This window comes from Habropoda laboriosa, unplaced genomic scaffold, assembly GCF_001263275.1.
Source record: "Habropoda laboriosa isolate 0110345459 unplaced genomic scaffold, ASM126327v1 scaffold61, whole genome shotgun sequence".
NCBI classification, from domain to species: domain Eukaryota; kingdom Metazoa; phylum Arthropoda; class Insecta; order Hymenoptera; family Apidae; genus Habropoda; species Habropoda laboriosa.
In genome coordinates, this window is record NW_017100203.1 from 1,477,836 (window position 1) to 1,493,383 (window position 15,548).

General features: G+C 27.9%; 3 protein-coding genes across 3 annotated transcripts in view; 1 reads left to right on the forward strand and 2 right to left on the reverse strand.

Annotated features, from left to right (window-relative positions):
* LOC108570543 (GRIP and coiled-coil domain-containing protein 1-like) overlaps positions 1 to 3,502 on the reverse strand; it is a 4,800-nt gene extending 1,298 nt beyond the window's left edge. The window contains exons 1-9 of the mRNA XM_017932416.1: positions 3,437 to 3,502; positions 3,248 to 3,351; positions 3,005 to 3,169; positions 2,798 to 2,943; positions 2,481 to 2,715; positions 2,092 to 2,404; positions 1,706 to 2,007; positions 1,168 to 1,625; positions 941 to 1,094 (exon numbers count right to left, since the gene is read on the reverse strand). Of these exons, the coding sequence (XP_017787905.1) occupies positions 941 to 1,094; positions 1,168 to 1,625; positions 1,706 to 2,007; positions 2,092 to 2,404; positions 2,481 to 2,715; positions 2,798 to 2,943; positions 3,005 to 3,169; positions 3,248 to 3,351; positions 3,437 to 3,497 (1,938 nt within the window). The 5' untranslated portion in view covers positions 3,498 to 3,502. The remainder of the gene's footprint in view (positions 1 to 940; positions 1,095 to 1,167; positions 1,626 to 1,705; positions 2,008 to 2,091; positions 2,405 to 2,480; positions 2,716 to 2,797; positions 2,944 to 3,004; positions 3,170 to 3,247; positions 3,352 to 3,436) is intronic.
* A 1,589-nt stretch (positions 3,503 to 5,091) lies between these two features.
* LOC108570562 (D-aminoacyl-tRNA deacylase) lies at positions 5,092 to 5,616 on the reverse strand. Its single transcript, XM_017932438.1, has 2 exons — positions 5,569 to 5,616; positions 5,092 to 5,186 (listed from the first exon to the last, which is right to left on the reverse strand). Exons 1-2 carry the CDS (start codon positions 5,609 to 5,611, stop codon positions 5,092 to 5,094), a joined length of 138 nt encoding a protein of 45 aa, XP_017787927.1. The 5' UTR covers positions 5,612 to 5,616.
* A 374-nt stretch (positions 5,617 to 5,990) lies between these two features.
* Positions 5,991 to 11,303, forward strand: LOC108570549 (centrosomal protein of 152 kDa-like). Its single transcript, XM_017932424.1, has 12 exons — positions 5,991 to 6,197; positions 6,340 to 7,213; positions 7,295 to 7,383; positions 7,479 to 7,653; positions 7,685 to 7,722; positions 7,931 to 8,170; positions 8,278 to 8,450; positions 8,535 to 8,996; positions 9,069 to 9,391; positions 9,481 to 9,584; positions 9,659 to 11,020; positions 11,088 to 11,303. The coding sequence occupies exons 1-12, from the start codon at positions 6,081 to 6,083 to the stop codon at positions 11,301 to 11,303; spliced, it is 4,173 nt and encodes a 1,390-aa protein (XP_017787913.1). The 5' UTR covers positions 5,991 to 6,080.
* Positions 11,304 to 15,548: the final 4,245 nt, after the last annotated feature.

Sequence of the window (15,548 nt, forward strand, 5' to 3'; positions counted from 1 at the left end):
TATAAATAGTTTAATATGAATCTTAGAAAATAATTATTTTATTACATTTGAAAATCAATAACAAATTCGAGTTTCATTCATGAACACTAATGTACTAGTAATGTAAAGGTCGACAAAGCAAAGATGAAGCTTCTGACATAGATGCCCAAGCAAAAGAGCGGAAAATAGACGAACACGCCATCCCTATAACGGCTGTAAAACTTCAAAAGGGCGAACTGGTATTCAAATACACCGAATATTCGGATTTTCATAACAATCCTATTTCCTGCTATATATTCTACGGTCCTTGTCTCCACTTGAAGAAAAGTTCTGGTTTAGATAGACAAATGGTTTTTAATCAGCAGTCGATAATATAGCACGCTGATAAAAGAACAGGAAACTTCAAAAATTGTTTAGCCACCTTCTTCTTTTATATGTGTCGGCATGCAAGACAAACATTTAATAGCATCTAGGACGTTAATTTCCAAATGACACAATAAAAGAAACTGTTATTGTAAAGGAAATCTCAGGAAATGTATTAATATTTTTTAAGATTTAGAAAAGTGAAAACTAAAAATTTGTTTATTATTTCTGAATAATAAAGTAGTTTCCTGCGCTTTAAAAAATTGCTTATAAAGCCCAAAAGCTTCTAATAGGAATAAAATCAACAGTCACCGTTTTCGCTTCTCGAAAACAGGCACATAGCTTAACTGTTACCGACTGCTCACGCGATGCTCGATCGTCGCCTATAGCAAAGACGTCACAATTGTTCCTCAATCTTCCACTTCCTGACCCTAAATCCAGCCTGAAACCTTATCTTTGCTTTGTTGACCTTCACATCACTTAACCATAATTTCTAACGGCACCAGGGATACAATAAAATAGATAAATTTTAAGATGTATATTAAATTAACTAATTTTTTCTTTTTATACATTTCCATAATAGTATTTAATATTTTACCTTACTTAATTCTTCTGATGTAAAACGTAATACTGTAGAAATAGCGTTTAACATGTGACGTTTGCTGGAGACATCACTTGTAGTTAAGTAGTTTACAAAAACATTTTTTAAATATTCAAGATTTGCACCTTCTCTAGATTTGCAAGCTTCCAGTCTAAAAATTATTAATCGTATATACATATGTATTTTCTTCAATTTTTTATTCTTTGCATTAATTTGAAATTTACCTTGCAATTAGAGCTTGTAAGTTTTTTGTTTCTTCCTTTTGTTTTTCCTTTATATGAACGATTTCTCTTTGCTTTTCCCGTAATGCTGCTTCTAATTCCAAAACTTTCTTCCTAGACGCTGATACTTGAACCTCTTTTCTTGCTAACTCTTGACTGTAATGTAATATTGGAGGACTGTCGTTTGTTAACAATCCAGTTACTAAATCATTAATCGGTTCTGCTCTACTTTCATGTTTTGATACATCTATTTTAGTTTCTATAGTATTTTCCTTTTTAGGTATTAATACGTGAAAAGATGTTTTTAAAGCAAAAATTTCTTTATTTTTTTCTTCAATAAGGGCCATCGAGCGTACTCGTTGACGTAATAACTGTTGCTCCAAGGCAAATATTTTACTACGAAATTCATTATCTTTCTGTAGCAACATATGTTTCAGTTTCCCGCGTTCTTCTTGAAATGACTGTAAAAATAATGTTAGTAATAACTAAGTTTGACATTATTTATTAAAAACACATTAAAAAGAGGAAGGAAAAAATTTACTTTTTCCTGATACTCTATTTTTAATTGCAATTCTCTTTCTTTATTCGCAATTTCATTATTCAACACACGTATCCTTTCTTCCAAATTATTATTATGTGCTTTTAAAAAATGCAGTTGTGTTTTGCTGTTTTTATCATGAGAAGATGCAAAATTTTGATTCTGAATATTATATGACATATCTGCAACAGTACTATACTTCACTTGTTGTTTATAATCCTCGAATTCTTGTAATAGAATTTCATATTTTTCTTTATAGTCAACAACCTGTTGCTTATCATATAATTCTAAGCTGTGCAGTAACGCTAAAAATAAAATTTGTTAATAATTTTTAACGTGCTAATTTACTTTTTAACAAATTCATATATAATTTTCTTTAATTAACTCACATTTAACATGCGCTGATTCATTCTTCTTATTATCTAAATCTAACAATTTGGTGTAAAGATTTTTTATTTTAGAAATAATTTCTTCTGGTTCATCATTTAATGTAATATAATCATTATGTTCAGAATCTTGTAGGCTAGCTAATTGGTCTTTCAGTTTTTGAATAGCTTGTTGATCATGTTGTCTGAGTCTATCATATCCTCCAATAACTTCTGAAAGTTCAGCCAGTTTTGCTTCTAAACCAGCTACTCTTGCTTCATGAGTCATTGCTAATGCTCTAGCTTGTTGTTCTGCAGTAGTAGCTCTTTTTTGCTCCTATGGAATAAATTAACTATATTTATATCAATTACAGACAGAACAATACTCCTAAATATACATCTTTGAAAATTACTTCATGTATTGCATTTAAATGTTGCTTCTTCATATGAGCCATCTCAGACTGAAGTGATAATAAAATTGGAGGTGTCTCTTTAGCTGTTTCTTCTGCTTGTTTAAGCTTGTTTCTAGTTATTTCTAATTCAGCTTCAAGTATTTTACATTGTGTCTTATTTGCAAACTGATTTTTCAATTGCGCTTCCATTTGTTCTTTATTACGGCGTTCATCATATAATAACTTTTGGAGATCCCTAAAAAAAAAATTTTTGTAAAATTTTGTATAAAAATATTTTTTACTATTATGAAACATATTTTTTATATCTTATCACATACTTTATCATTTTAGCTTGATTTGCTTGTTCTTTTTCCCTTTCGTGACGTTCCATACTTAATTTACATTTTACATGTTCCATTTCTAAATAATTTGAATTTTGCGCCTTTTTCAATTTTTCCTTCAAATCTTTAATCACTTTTTCACACTATAAAAGTTATATATTCAGTACATATAATTTACAATTGCTACAAATAATACGAACTCACTTCATCTCGTTCATTTCTCAATTGTTTTCTATCCTGTTGAAAATTTGCTTCCATTTTAGATTTTTCTGCCGAAAGAGTAGCTAGAGAATTCATTAAAGTGTCTAGTCGATGTTTTAATTTTTCTATTGTTTCCGTATCCATAGGATCTGTTTGAATTTCGCGCGACTAAAAATAAGTATATAAAATTACTATTAATTTGTAAATAAGTAATTGTAAATAATTAAAATTTGTATATTATCATACTTGTCGGCAACTAATTAATTCATCATTTATAGTATTTATAGCTTTAGATTTACGTAATTCCACAATTTTCGTATTTTCTGTTTGCAAAGAAATGTCAACTTTATCTGGAATATAAGTATTTATTATTATTGTCAAATTGTTATTAATTAACATTTAAAAAATTTACGACGTTTTAATAATATCATATACCATCCGAATTTTTGTTTTCTCCTGTTATTGAATTTTTATCTTCTGTTTGATCACTTTCCATTGTACTTCAATAAAATATTAATAAATGAAAAGAAAAAGGAACTGGATATGTAAATCGTTTCGATTTTTGTTGCTTACTTTAATAAATAATTACTTGTTTAATTTTTAGCGGTGACATTTAAAGCTGAAATAAAAATAATTTTTAAATAAAAATTAAACTCATAATTCTTAACAATAAGCATTATTACAACAATATACTCGAAGTGTGAATGAATATATTAATATAGTACAAATTACTATCGATACAATAAAAATATCTATATATGTAGAAATATAGATATACTTCAAGTGATTAAAAATTCCCTATATTTATATTTGTTAAATTTTACATGTCATTAAACTTTCGTTGGTTTATGTTGAGGTTTAAACTGGGATTTCTTATTTAAAATCGAAAATTATTTTCTAACAAATATAAAACAATATTTGTTTGAAAAAAAATCGCACTTTCTCACTTACTTCGGTGATATCAAATTGCTGCCTAGATATACATATGTTTCACACGACATCATCAACATATTTAACATCGAATGTATAGCGTTGAACTTATGGTTTTATTATACCAAGAAAAAGATCTTTTAAAGATAGTTTTCTATGACAGATGACATTTACTATAATAATACAAATTGACGTACTACTAACGGTGTCTACACGCTCTCTATAATTCTCTTAACGACAAAATACATGTGACCCTTCAACTGATTAAATGTTGTATCTATAAGCTAATACAACATTGCCGCGCGCGTTATATAAACGTACGTCTTTGGCGTAAAAATAAATAAAATAAAGTAAAAAAATATTGAAATTTTTAAAAGAAAAACTAATAAAGTTGTTAGTTTTTTACACCTACAATGTTATATTAAAAATAATATTTATAAAATTGTGCTAAATCAAACTTGGTTTAGTTTATACTATGTAAAAATAAAATACATATTTGATATACTATTAGGAATATATTTATTTTGAGTAATACTGAACATAAGTTAATTAACATTTATGTTGTTTTGAATTTTCAATATCCCTTATGCTTCATTGGATTCATTTAGTATATTAGACTTAACTGGGGATTCTATTTCTAATGTTACAGGTCCACTGTTTTGTATATTAACTTCCATCAGTGCTCCAAATTTACCATCTGTAGAAAATATTCAAAGAAGTCAATGGATTATTTTTGTAAATAAATCTTTATTAACAATTTGACAGCAATACTTTTGACTCCACTTCAGTAATACTTTTACAAGAATTATTTTCTCATATTTGTTAAGTATTTACCTTTAATTAATTCTGGTTTATATTTCTTACGAAGTTCAGCAAGAAAATTATTATAAAATGGTTCAGATTCTTGAGCAGGCATAGCTCTATGGAAATCTAATTTATTTCCTTTTAAATTATAATATAATGTAAACTGACTGATACATAATATTTCATATTGTTTATCCATAACACTAGCACCCCATTTTTTATTATTATTCTCAAAAATTTTAGTATTCAGTATTTTTTTTACTCTAAGGAAAAAAAGAATTTATTTCTTATTTTACAAAACTAAACTACTTTGATTAGAATTTTACAAATACAATGCAAAATACTAATGTCATTTATTACATGTAATTGATGTCCTCCTTTGAGTCATCTCTTTTTATGCCAATTAAGACGCATAGACCATTTTCAATGCTACTAATAAGTTCACCATCAACTGAAAAATTGTTCTATAATCACAGCTATACTGAATAAAATAAATGTAATCATAATATTATAAAATGTCACGTATATTCTAATGAAAGAAAAATATTAAGCTAAAGTTTATGCATTATTGTATAACTTCATATTATATGAATACTGAATTATATTCTAAATAACGTTTTTATATAAATTCATATTATTTAATACTATATTATTGTTTTAAGAATTAAAAATAAGAAAGCATGTATTTTGACTGTTTTATTAAATTTTTCATAGTGTACCATATTTTTGATTTCATAAACATATGGTGACATTTAATGTTTCTTTTTGACTTCTGTTTTTTAAGAGAGAATAATTTGGTTATTGCAATAAAACAGATATAACCTAATCATTACCTGAAACACTAGCTTTTGCCACTCGTTGTATTACTGCTTTCATATTAAACTAACGTTACTTCTTATATCGTTGAAGTTATCGTTATTAGTGTGTATACTTCAGTAAACTCTTTATAGTTAAATATTTCTTTAAGAAAATGCGCTACTACAATCACTAGTAATACTCCATGAACAAGCCAATAGGAAAGCAAGAATACCCAGAAACCTTACTTCCGCATATAGACTTCCTGTAATGCAGTTTGACTTTTCAAAGATTGTTTACAAGCAAATTGCGGAGTGCATAATCGTTCAGAAAGTTTAATAATCTCGGAGTTGTTTATCGTGGACTTGTCGAGAGTAATAAAAAATGAGCTTATTAAGACTTTGTAATCCATTGCTAAACCTAGGATCATAATTCAAACTGATTTTCTGTGACCCACTTGTTGCGTTTAGGTTATGATATTATAAACAAAAATATGTTGGGTATATATGTTTGGTTTTCATGATAAATTGGTGTATGCCAGACGGTAGGGATGGAGGGTCCAAGTCTGAGCTTGTTTCAAGGCTCAGAAAGTATTCGGTTAAATACAAGTACACAAGGCTTAGAGGAAGATGAGGAACAAGAAGACATTAAGCGGCGCAATAAAGAGGTGTAGTTTCTTCATTTCAATTTAATTTTGCCAAATATTATTGCAGAATGTTACTGTCAATTTTTTATTCATATGAAAAATGTAATTCAAAGGAAGCAAGTTTGATGATTGCCATCTTAATACACAAGTTTTGGTATTTTAGATTACAGATCTCTTGACCAATGCATTTGATGATTTAGATGATGACAATGACATTAGTTCTGTCAACAGTAGTCATTATCAAGATAGTACTAAAGAAGTAGAAGTTTCTAATTCAATGTTAAATTCTTCTACTCAAGGACTTATATCATCCAAAGGCCAAACTATATCTCAGCTGCAAAAAGAATTTGGGGTTTATGATCATGTTGAAAATTCCAAAAACTATGACAATACTATGACAAATCATAGATCAGAGTTAGAAATTGGCCCATCAATCTCTGATATCCAGAGAGACTTTAACGTATATGATCAAACAGATACACCATATTCTAAGAGTAATAGAAATAATGATATGCATAATATTACTGCCGAAACGCCTTATGAACTAGCAAGACCACCTAATTCTGCATTTCCTAGAGATTTAAGAGTTCAAACTGAGGAAGAATACACATTTAATGAAAATTACTCATATAATTATCAAACACCAGCTAATCATTATGATGCTCAAAGTAAAAATTATTCCAATAATGGTTATATTGATGGATATGAAAATAATGTACAGTGTAAACAAATTCATGAATTTGGTGGTGGTGATAATATTACATCTGATCATTTAAATCACTGTTATAAAACAAGTCCAAATGGTAGACCAAGAGATGACAATGTAGCTTATAAAACTGCAGAATATGATAGTAAGGAACAACTTGAAGTTTTATATACAGTTAGAATGAGAGAAATTAAGCGAGTAACAGAAGAATTGCAACAACTACAGTTAGAAAAAGAAGAAGAAAAAAATCAGCTTAATAGAAAAATAACACTTTTGCAAGCTGAAATTGAAAGAGCAAATATATCTAGAAATCAAACACAACATGCTTTAGGTAAGATTTAATAAAACATTGATATTGTAACAAACAAAAAAATATACAACAAGGATTATAAAAGCTCATACTTTTTTGTAGTTGATGCAAAAGCTGAAATTGTTGATCTTCACAATCAAATAACATCACTAAAAGAGAAGAATGCAGTTTTAGAAAAAACTAATCAAAATGTAAGATTTTTTTATATATTCTTTTACAACATTTTTACTATTCTCAATGTCATTGTATATGTTAATTAACTATTGATAAAAATTATATACTTTAGATGACAGAAGAATTAAATGTTGCAAGGACTTCTGTAATAGAATTACAACAAAAAATAGCTGTGTTAGAAAGAGTACAAGCATTACAAGTAAATGATAAAACACATGAAAAATTTTTAAAGCAAGCCCAAGAAAAACATGCAGTTGAAATGAAAAATATTCAAACACACAATTTTACATACATATATATAATAATAATATTTGTCATAGCTGCTCAATGTGGATTCCAACACTCATTGTATCTGGGCAAGTTTTTGATATTGTATTTTTCAAAAACTTTATTATAGTTGCACAAAGCTCAATATTATGTTATGTAAATTATTTTATTGGTTTTTCAGTATATGTTTTATACATGGAACTATAGTTTTAAAAATACAAATTTATAATAAAAAAACATTTCCTAATTTATGACATTGCAATAATTTTAGTCCCTTGCTTTTTTAAATTTTAACAGGAAACATCATATGTCGCTTTGGAAAATAAATTAGTTGATGTGCGAAGGGCGCATGAAACACTAATGGTTGAAAAAGGGGACACTATGAATCGTCTAGCGCAAGCGTTAGAAGAAAGTCAAGCACAATGCCGAAATCTTATGGCAACAAATAACGCTCAACAAGTGATGCAACTTCAAGCACAGATTAAAATCGTAACACAAGAAAAAGAAGAAATGCAAAAAATAATTCATGAATTACAAGTATGTAATGTACTAATTTACATTTAGCAAGTAACATATTCACAGTAAATTCTATAATACGTTTAAAATGTTTATGAATTGTATTAAAAATAATCATTTATTTACAGAACAAATTAGAGCTAGCAAAATGTGATGTAGCACAGTATGATTCATTGTTAGCTACGACATTAGAAGAAGAATCAGATTCTATGAGACAGATGAAATTAGGCGAACTGCATAATAAATCAAAATCAAAGCCTTGTGATGATATCACAAATAAATTAAGGGGAGAATTACAAAGGTAGTAAATTTTCACCTAAAATAACTTTATATTTCATTAAATTCTTATTTTATATTATTTTATTATTGTATTGTTAATTTCTAGATGTTTAGCTGGGCAAGCTGTTAAAAGAAAGGAAATAACTCGATTAGAAAATACTTTATCACAGAAAGAAAAAGAACTTGATAAAGCTTTAATTATAGCTGATACCTGTCGGCAAGAAGTGGCTCGATACGCTAAACGTGTTAACGATTTAGAGCAAGAATTGAAATCTGTGCTTACAGATCAAGCTTTGAAAGCAAATGCTCAAATACAAAAATTATCTAATCATCTTAGCGATGTAAAAAAACAATATGAATCATTACGAGAAGAAAAAATAGGATTAGAACAAAAGTTAGAAGAAACGTTAGCAGTTAATCAAACAACCCTTAAGAAATTACATCAAGAAAGTATAAATCAACAAGAGAAAGACGCCATTAATGAGTACAATAAAGAATATTTAGAAATACATGCTAAGGCTGTAGAAAGAGTTAGGCAAGAAGCACAAATTGAAGTAGTGCAATTATCGTAAGTATTCACACTTTGTATGAAATTATGAAATTGTATTTTAATTGATTAATACGATATTTTAATGTGCAGCGTGCAATTAGAACAAACACAAAAAGAGTTGGATCGTGTTAAGGAATTGTATATAGATGTATGTAGTACAAAGGAACAGTTAATAAGTGAACACAAGTCTGAAATTAAAATGTTAAAAGAAAAATATGCTACTTTAGAAGAACGTGAAAAAGATATCGAAAAATACGAACATGATTTGCAGGCACAAGTAAAAGTAGCAGACATGTTAACAGAGGAATGTGACAGATATAAAAGTAGAGTAATTGAATTGGAAAAAGATTTAAATTATGAAAGAAAGAAAAAAGAAGAGTATACAAAGAAAATTCATCAAGAAATTGAAAGGGGTAAGTGATATGTAAATAAATAAGGTTTGTTTACCTTTTATCACATTTAAAATTCTAATAAAGTTCCATAATATACTTAATATCTTCAGCAAAAGAAGAAGCCTTAAATGAATTACGCAATGCTCATCCTAATCAAGAAATAAGTGTTCTCTTGTCAGGTGATTGTTCCAAACACTTAGAGAAAATTAATCAGGTACACATATTTGATTAAAAACTGTTTATTTATATAATTCTACATACAATTCATAAAATTTAATATATTTATAGCTTGAAGAAGATTGTAAACGTTTAGAGGATAAATTACATGCTGCAGTTGATGAACACAATAAAATATCAGAATATCAATCTGAATTAGATGATGCTAGATTAAAAATAGCACAAATAGAAATATCTCAAGAATCCTGGAAAAAGAAATACGAAAATGCAATTGGTGAAAGAAATGATCTTATTACTAAAATTTCTAAACTTGATTCCGAATTATCAAATATTAAGCGAAATTCAAAGATTGACGATTCTGATGATGTAAAATTAAAGGTGGCACGATATCAAGTAGAAAATGAAGGTTTAAAAAATAAGTGCGAAAGTTTGATTAGTGAAAGAAACATTTATAAGGATAAAATCTCACAATTAGAAACAGAATTATCAGAAACAAAGAAAATAATTGGAAATTTTGAAAATAGGTTCAAGAAAAGTAGTGAAATATCATTAAATTCAAAATGTGAATTGGAAAAAGAACTTTCTCACTACAAAGATCTAGTGACACAATTAAATAGTAAGATAAATCATTTGAAAGCTGGAAGGAATGGTAATTTAGTCATGGAGCAAAGAATCAAACAATTAGAAAAAGACTTGCAAGGGAAAGATGAGGAACTAGAAAAATCAAAGGACTTTGAAAAAATAAAAGAAGAAAGGGATCAACTTGTCTTAAAATTAAAGAATCAAGCCAAACATTTCGAACAGTATGTCAAAAATCAGAAACAAGTGTCTGCAGAATTGAATTTATCACCGCGTAGTTCAAGCGATGGTACAGATTTTCAAAAGATAAAGGAAATTATGATAAAGGAAGTTCGAGAAGAAATGGAGCAAAAAGTAGTTGAAGAGCTTAGAGGTATAGAAGAACAGCACCAAGGGAAGAGAAAAGAATTAGAAGAAAGATATAAAACTGTTTTATTAGAACTACAGACCAGATGCAGTGAAAAGACGCAGGAAGTGGAAACATTGAAAGAAACGATGCTCACAGAAAAGGTAAAAATTCATTCATCTTTCAAAGCAAAGGAGCAATTTGTTAGTCAAATGATTGAAACCAAACTTGAAACTTACTACAAAGAATTGGTAGCACGAAAGTTGAAAATCGAAAAGTTACAGGAAGAATTAAAGCAAAAAGAAAGTGATGTGGATGAGGAAAGAAATCTGATGGCTCAAGTAATGACTAAATGGGCTGCAGAGATTAGGGAAATAAAGGATAAAGAAATTGAAATGAATGAAAAATTACAGCAATTAAAGGAAAGTGAAGAAAATTTAAAAGTAGATATAAAGGCATTGAAAGAAAAGGAGAAAGAAATGAAAAGCAACGTTGATACATTAAAGCATAAATATCAATCAGCGAAAAAAACTGCAAATAATTATAAGGTAATTTTGTAATATAAAAATCACATCTATTTGACACTTTTCATTAATTCTGTTTTATTGCTTTTAGGAGCATGCGGAAAATAAAGAAAAATTTTTATTGAGTGAATGTAAACGTATAGAGGAAGGGTACAAAAGAGCCATGAATCAAGTACAACAAAAACTTGAAGCAATCGTTAGTACTCAAGAAGAGCAAGTAGCAACAAAGCTTAAAGAACTTGAATGTCAGTATACTGAAAGGATAGAACAAATGCGACTTACACTGAAGTACAAAAGTAAATGTTGAAGTATGTATTAATATTTTAGTATACAATATAACTTTCGTAGTTTAAAAGCAAAATGTAGTTAGAAGAGGCTAGATATTTTTTAATTTAAAGCACTTTATTGTACAACACTCTATTAGAAGATTTTTATGTTAGGGACCAATAAGTTAAAATTGACATATGTATATTGATAGAATTAATAATACTTATTTGCTGCACTTTATCAACGTGGCAGCAAACAAAATAATTTTATTTTCTAAACGCAAATACTAAAGTACAATTCCCGGTTAATTAATAAAGAGTACTAAAATTTATATATTAGATGGAAGAATGCGAATTTGTAAAAAAAGAAGAGAACCATTTTTGCATTTACTAAATTTATTCCATAATTTTATAAATTATCTGTATCTGAAGTATAAACGAGTACTCCTATATAAGTGAGATACAAATTCTTAGTCACATGTTCTCATTGAACATTATGACATAATATTATAATGCAAGACTGGATCTTTATTAGATCTTTCTTTTCTTATGAAATATGTAGTCTGCAAAGACTTTAAGACAGTTTAAATCGTTATAACAAATTAAATATAACTTTTTTTAACTAAAAATGTCGAAGTATACCTTTGAGTATTAAGAAATTGTTCACAATTTATATATCATAAGAAGAATATAGAAATACTAATATTAAGATTGTACAAAATGGACAATGACTTTATTATAGAAGTTCACGTTATGTATACAAATTTTACATTTATACTTGATGTGCAAGATCAAGTTATATAATCAACATATTAAACATTGAAATGAAAGAAATTTATATCGATTTGCCGTTTAGAACGTAAAAGTTGAGTGTGAAAAATTTTCTGCTGGTTCTATTTAATTTTTGAGCACATACGTATAAAATGTTTTGTACAAACTAGTACATGTAAACATTTTGTAAATGTATTAAGAAGCCATAATTTTTTCTAATCTTATAATTTATAATATAAAATCAACTATGCGTGTAATATACTCTCAATTATCAAACTACAGACTGCCGCAATTACTTTTGTTTTGTAAAATTTTTATGTCAAATTTAAAGCTAATTATTAATATGCGTTTTTTGATCCTCTTAAGAGAAAAAAAAACATAAAAAAAAAACATTATGATTTATAATATATATTTCGAAAATCTATCATATCTCAAATAAGACTCATGACATTTATGCATTATATATTGTACATTATACACTATTAATTTTACCAGTGTCATTACTGTCATGTTTTGATAATAATGATTCTTGATAATAGTATAATTATTAAACCATCACTGAATAGAGAGTATTATTAATATTAGTTATGTATTTTTGTATGTAGAGTGAATTAATTTATTTTTTGTAATAAAGATTTTATGTCAGTGTCTATTAATTACCCGATTTAAATTAATTAAAAACGTGCTCAAGTGTATTCATAAAACGTATTGTTACATGGTTATGCAATGTGTCCCATTTTAATGCAAACGCACGAATATCTCGCAAACCGTTGTAGATATGAGAAAATTGTTTGATATGGAGGGGGACATTATGTGGTGTAAATATTTTTTTGAGTATGAAGTGATAGAGAAGGTTCATTCAAGGTCAACTTAATTTCTTCAAATATTGTACTATACATCTTTATTCATAATACGATAGCATTTATTAAAACGAATACACCGGTGTGTCGCATAAAGTTATTAAGAAAATTAACCACAAGCTGGCATTCTTAAAACCATAATGATTAAATATCTTTTTACATGTTATTAACAGGTTTTCATTAATTTGTAAAAAAGTAAATTAAGAAGTTGCATACTTACGCGAAATAATTTCTTTATAATTTCGTCAATTTTTCCTTTTAATTAAAATGTATGCATTTACAAATATAATTTTATTACTTCCACTTTAATGCTTAAATTACAGTAGATCATATTGTGTTTCAATATCATTCAAGAATATTCTCGGAAGATAACGTTTCTGTACTCATATATTAAATTTCTAACCATGGAAAGTTGTGTATTGAGATAAAGATAAAATTTTGATAACAATCCTTTTAAGACATACAAAATCGAACGACATATCCTCTAAATTTAAAAAAATGAATTACTTTTTTCTTAAGACATCATTATTAACACAAGGTTCATTAAATAATACACTTTTTACTAAATAATAAATTCGATGTATTCACAAACATTAAAATAAATATAAAAAATGAAATAGATTTTGCGTCTTTCTCACGAATTCATCATAAAGATAGAATGTATTTATGGGAATTGAAGCTCCCAATACATATCGTGTTTCAGTATAAAGTTCACGTTTCGAAACTGATCTTTCCATGCGATAAACATATGTATTCGTGCGCAAAACATTTTTTACGCTAATCTATCCACCTTCTATATTCGGACTAAATATTTGTAGCATCGTTTACAAAAATTTGTTTTCTCTTTCGTTTTTCCCTTATTGAAGTTTATCTATAAACAGAATTGTTATATTTTTTTCTAGAAGTAAAGTAATACGTTGAATGCCGAACCCCAATTTTATATAACTTGCATACAGCGCCGAAATGAAACTTTTGTTATATGACGCATATTGTGGTACAATATTATATAAAACCTCTAAAATGAACTCTATTATCATATTTTATGCATTTTTCTTACTGAGGGTCACAGTAAGGGTCACCGGTGAACCCTACAGTGTAGAAATGCGTTTGGTCATTTTTCCGATTCCCAGATGAAATTAGATACTCATTTAACTCAATACTAAAATAAACAAGTCGGCTCCTTCTCTTCAAATTTGTTTACAAAAGAAAGCACACCACAAAGTAAGAAAAATTCTAGGAAAAGTGAACGAAGTAAGAAAATTTTGTAAAATATGTTATAAAAAAATATTAAAATTTTCGGTAGAACGATTGCAAACAAACGTATTAAAAAAGTGGTAACGTCTACGAAAATTTCATTGATGTATGTATGTACTGAATGATTGCAAAAGTTCGTGCCCGATTTGAAAATAAAACACAAGCGGTGTGTGCAAAGTCACGTATCATTTGATAATAAAATGAAATGAAATCAACAATTATTTGAAAATAAAACACAAACGGTGTACCTTTCGAGGAATGTAACATAATGCAAAAAAAAAAACATGTGTGTCGAAATGCGATGAGGTTCCCGCCACCTCTGAAAATTAAGCACGAACTTTTGTAATCATCCAATACATACTCATCTCTGCCTTTTTTCAACGAGATACATCGTAATATGCGTATGTAATAATTATTTTAGAAAAAATACAATTGTTTAACTGTTTTACGATTTTACGTCATTACTATAACATTAATGATATTGAAAATTTTATTAATACTGGCATCCCCGGTCACAAATTACAGTCACGCTACCACTGGCAAGTTAAGTGCTGGGCCACCGGTGACCCCCACGGTATTCAACGTGTTAATATACCATATGGTGATAAATACAGTGAGCATTTCGTCACCATCAGACTATTGTGCAGTAAGAATTAAATAATCTCCCTACACATTAAATATTACAATGTCTTCTTTATGTCGATTCCATAACAATCTTTCAGAATTTGAATTGCAAATAAAATTAAAAAATGTAAACCCATGCTAACTCTTCTAAATACGTAATTTTAAAAGACACAGAGCAGGGGTTGTAAAAAAAAAATGTAGGGATCAACAGGGACACAAGACAGGCCCTTCGCGTAAACCCACGATGATCTAATAAGTACAAAGCCCATCGATGCGTTGACCATTTTTAATGAGAGAAAATCAGAAATAGCATGCGATATGGTAGGAGTGACAGAATGTGAAAGAAGAGTTTTTCTTTTAGAGTCTTTGTTAGGTAGGGTTGTGAGAGTGTTGTAGATATAAAAAACCAAGAGCATGAATGTTTTTGGACTTTGACATTTATTTATAAATTAAAAATAATAAAACACTACATAATTGAATGCAACTAAATTTTTACGTGTTCCACTAGTTTCGTCAAATAAATAATGTTGTTATTTCATACCTTGTTAAATATAGACTTCAATTTTTAAATTCATTATGCACGTTATTTTTCTAAAAGGACAATTATACTTACGTCGATAATAATTTCATTTCTATTGCTAACAGTACTAATAAATAAGAAAGTAATTACGTTTATAATTTTTTATCTATATGGATTTTTATCTTGCACACTCGAATGATAACTTATAAATGTGTTTCAAATAATTTCGAATATATTTTTACTGATCACTAATAGCT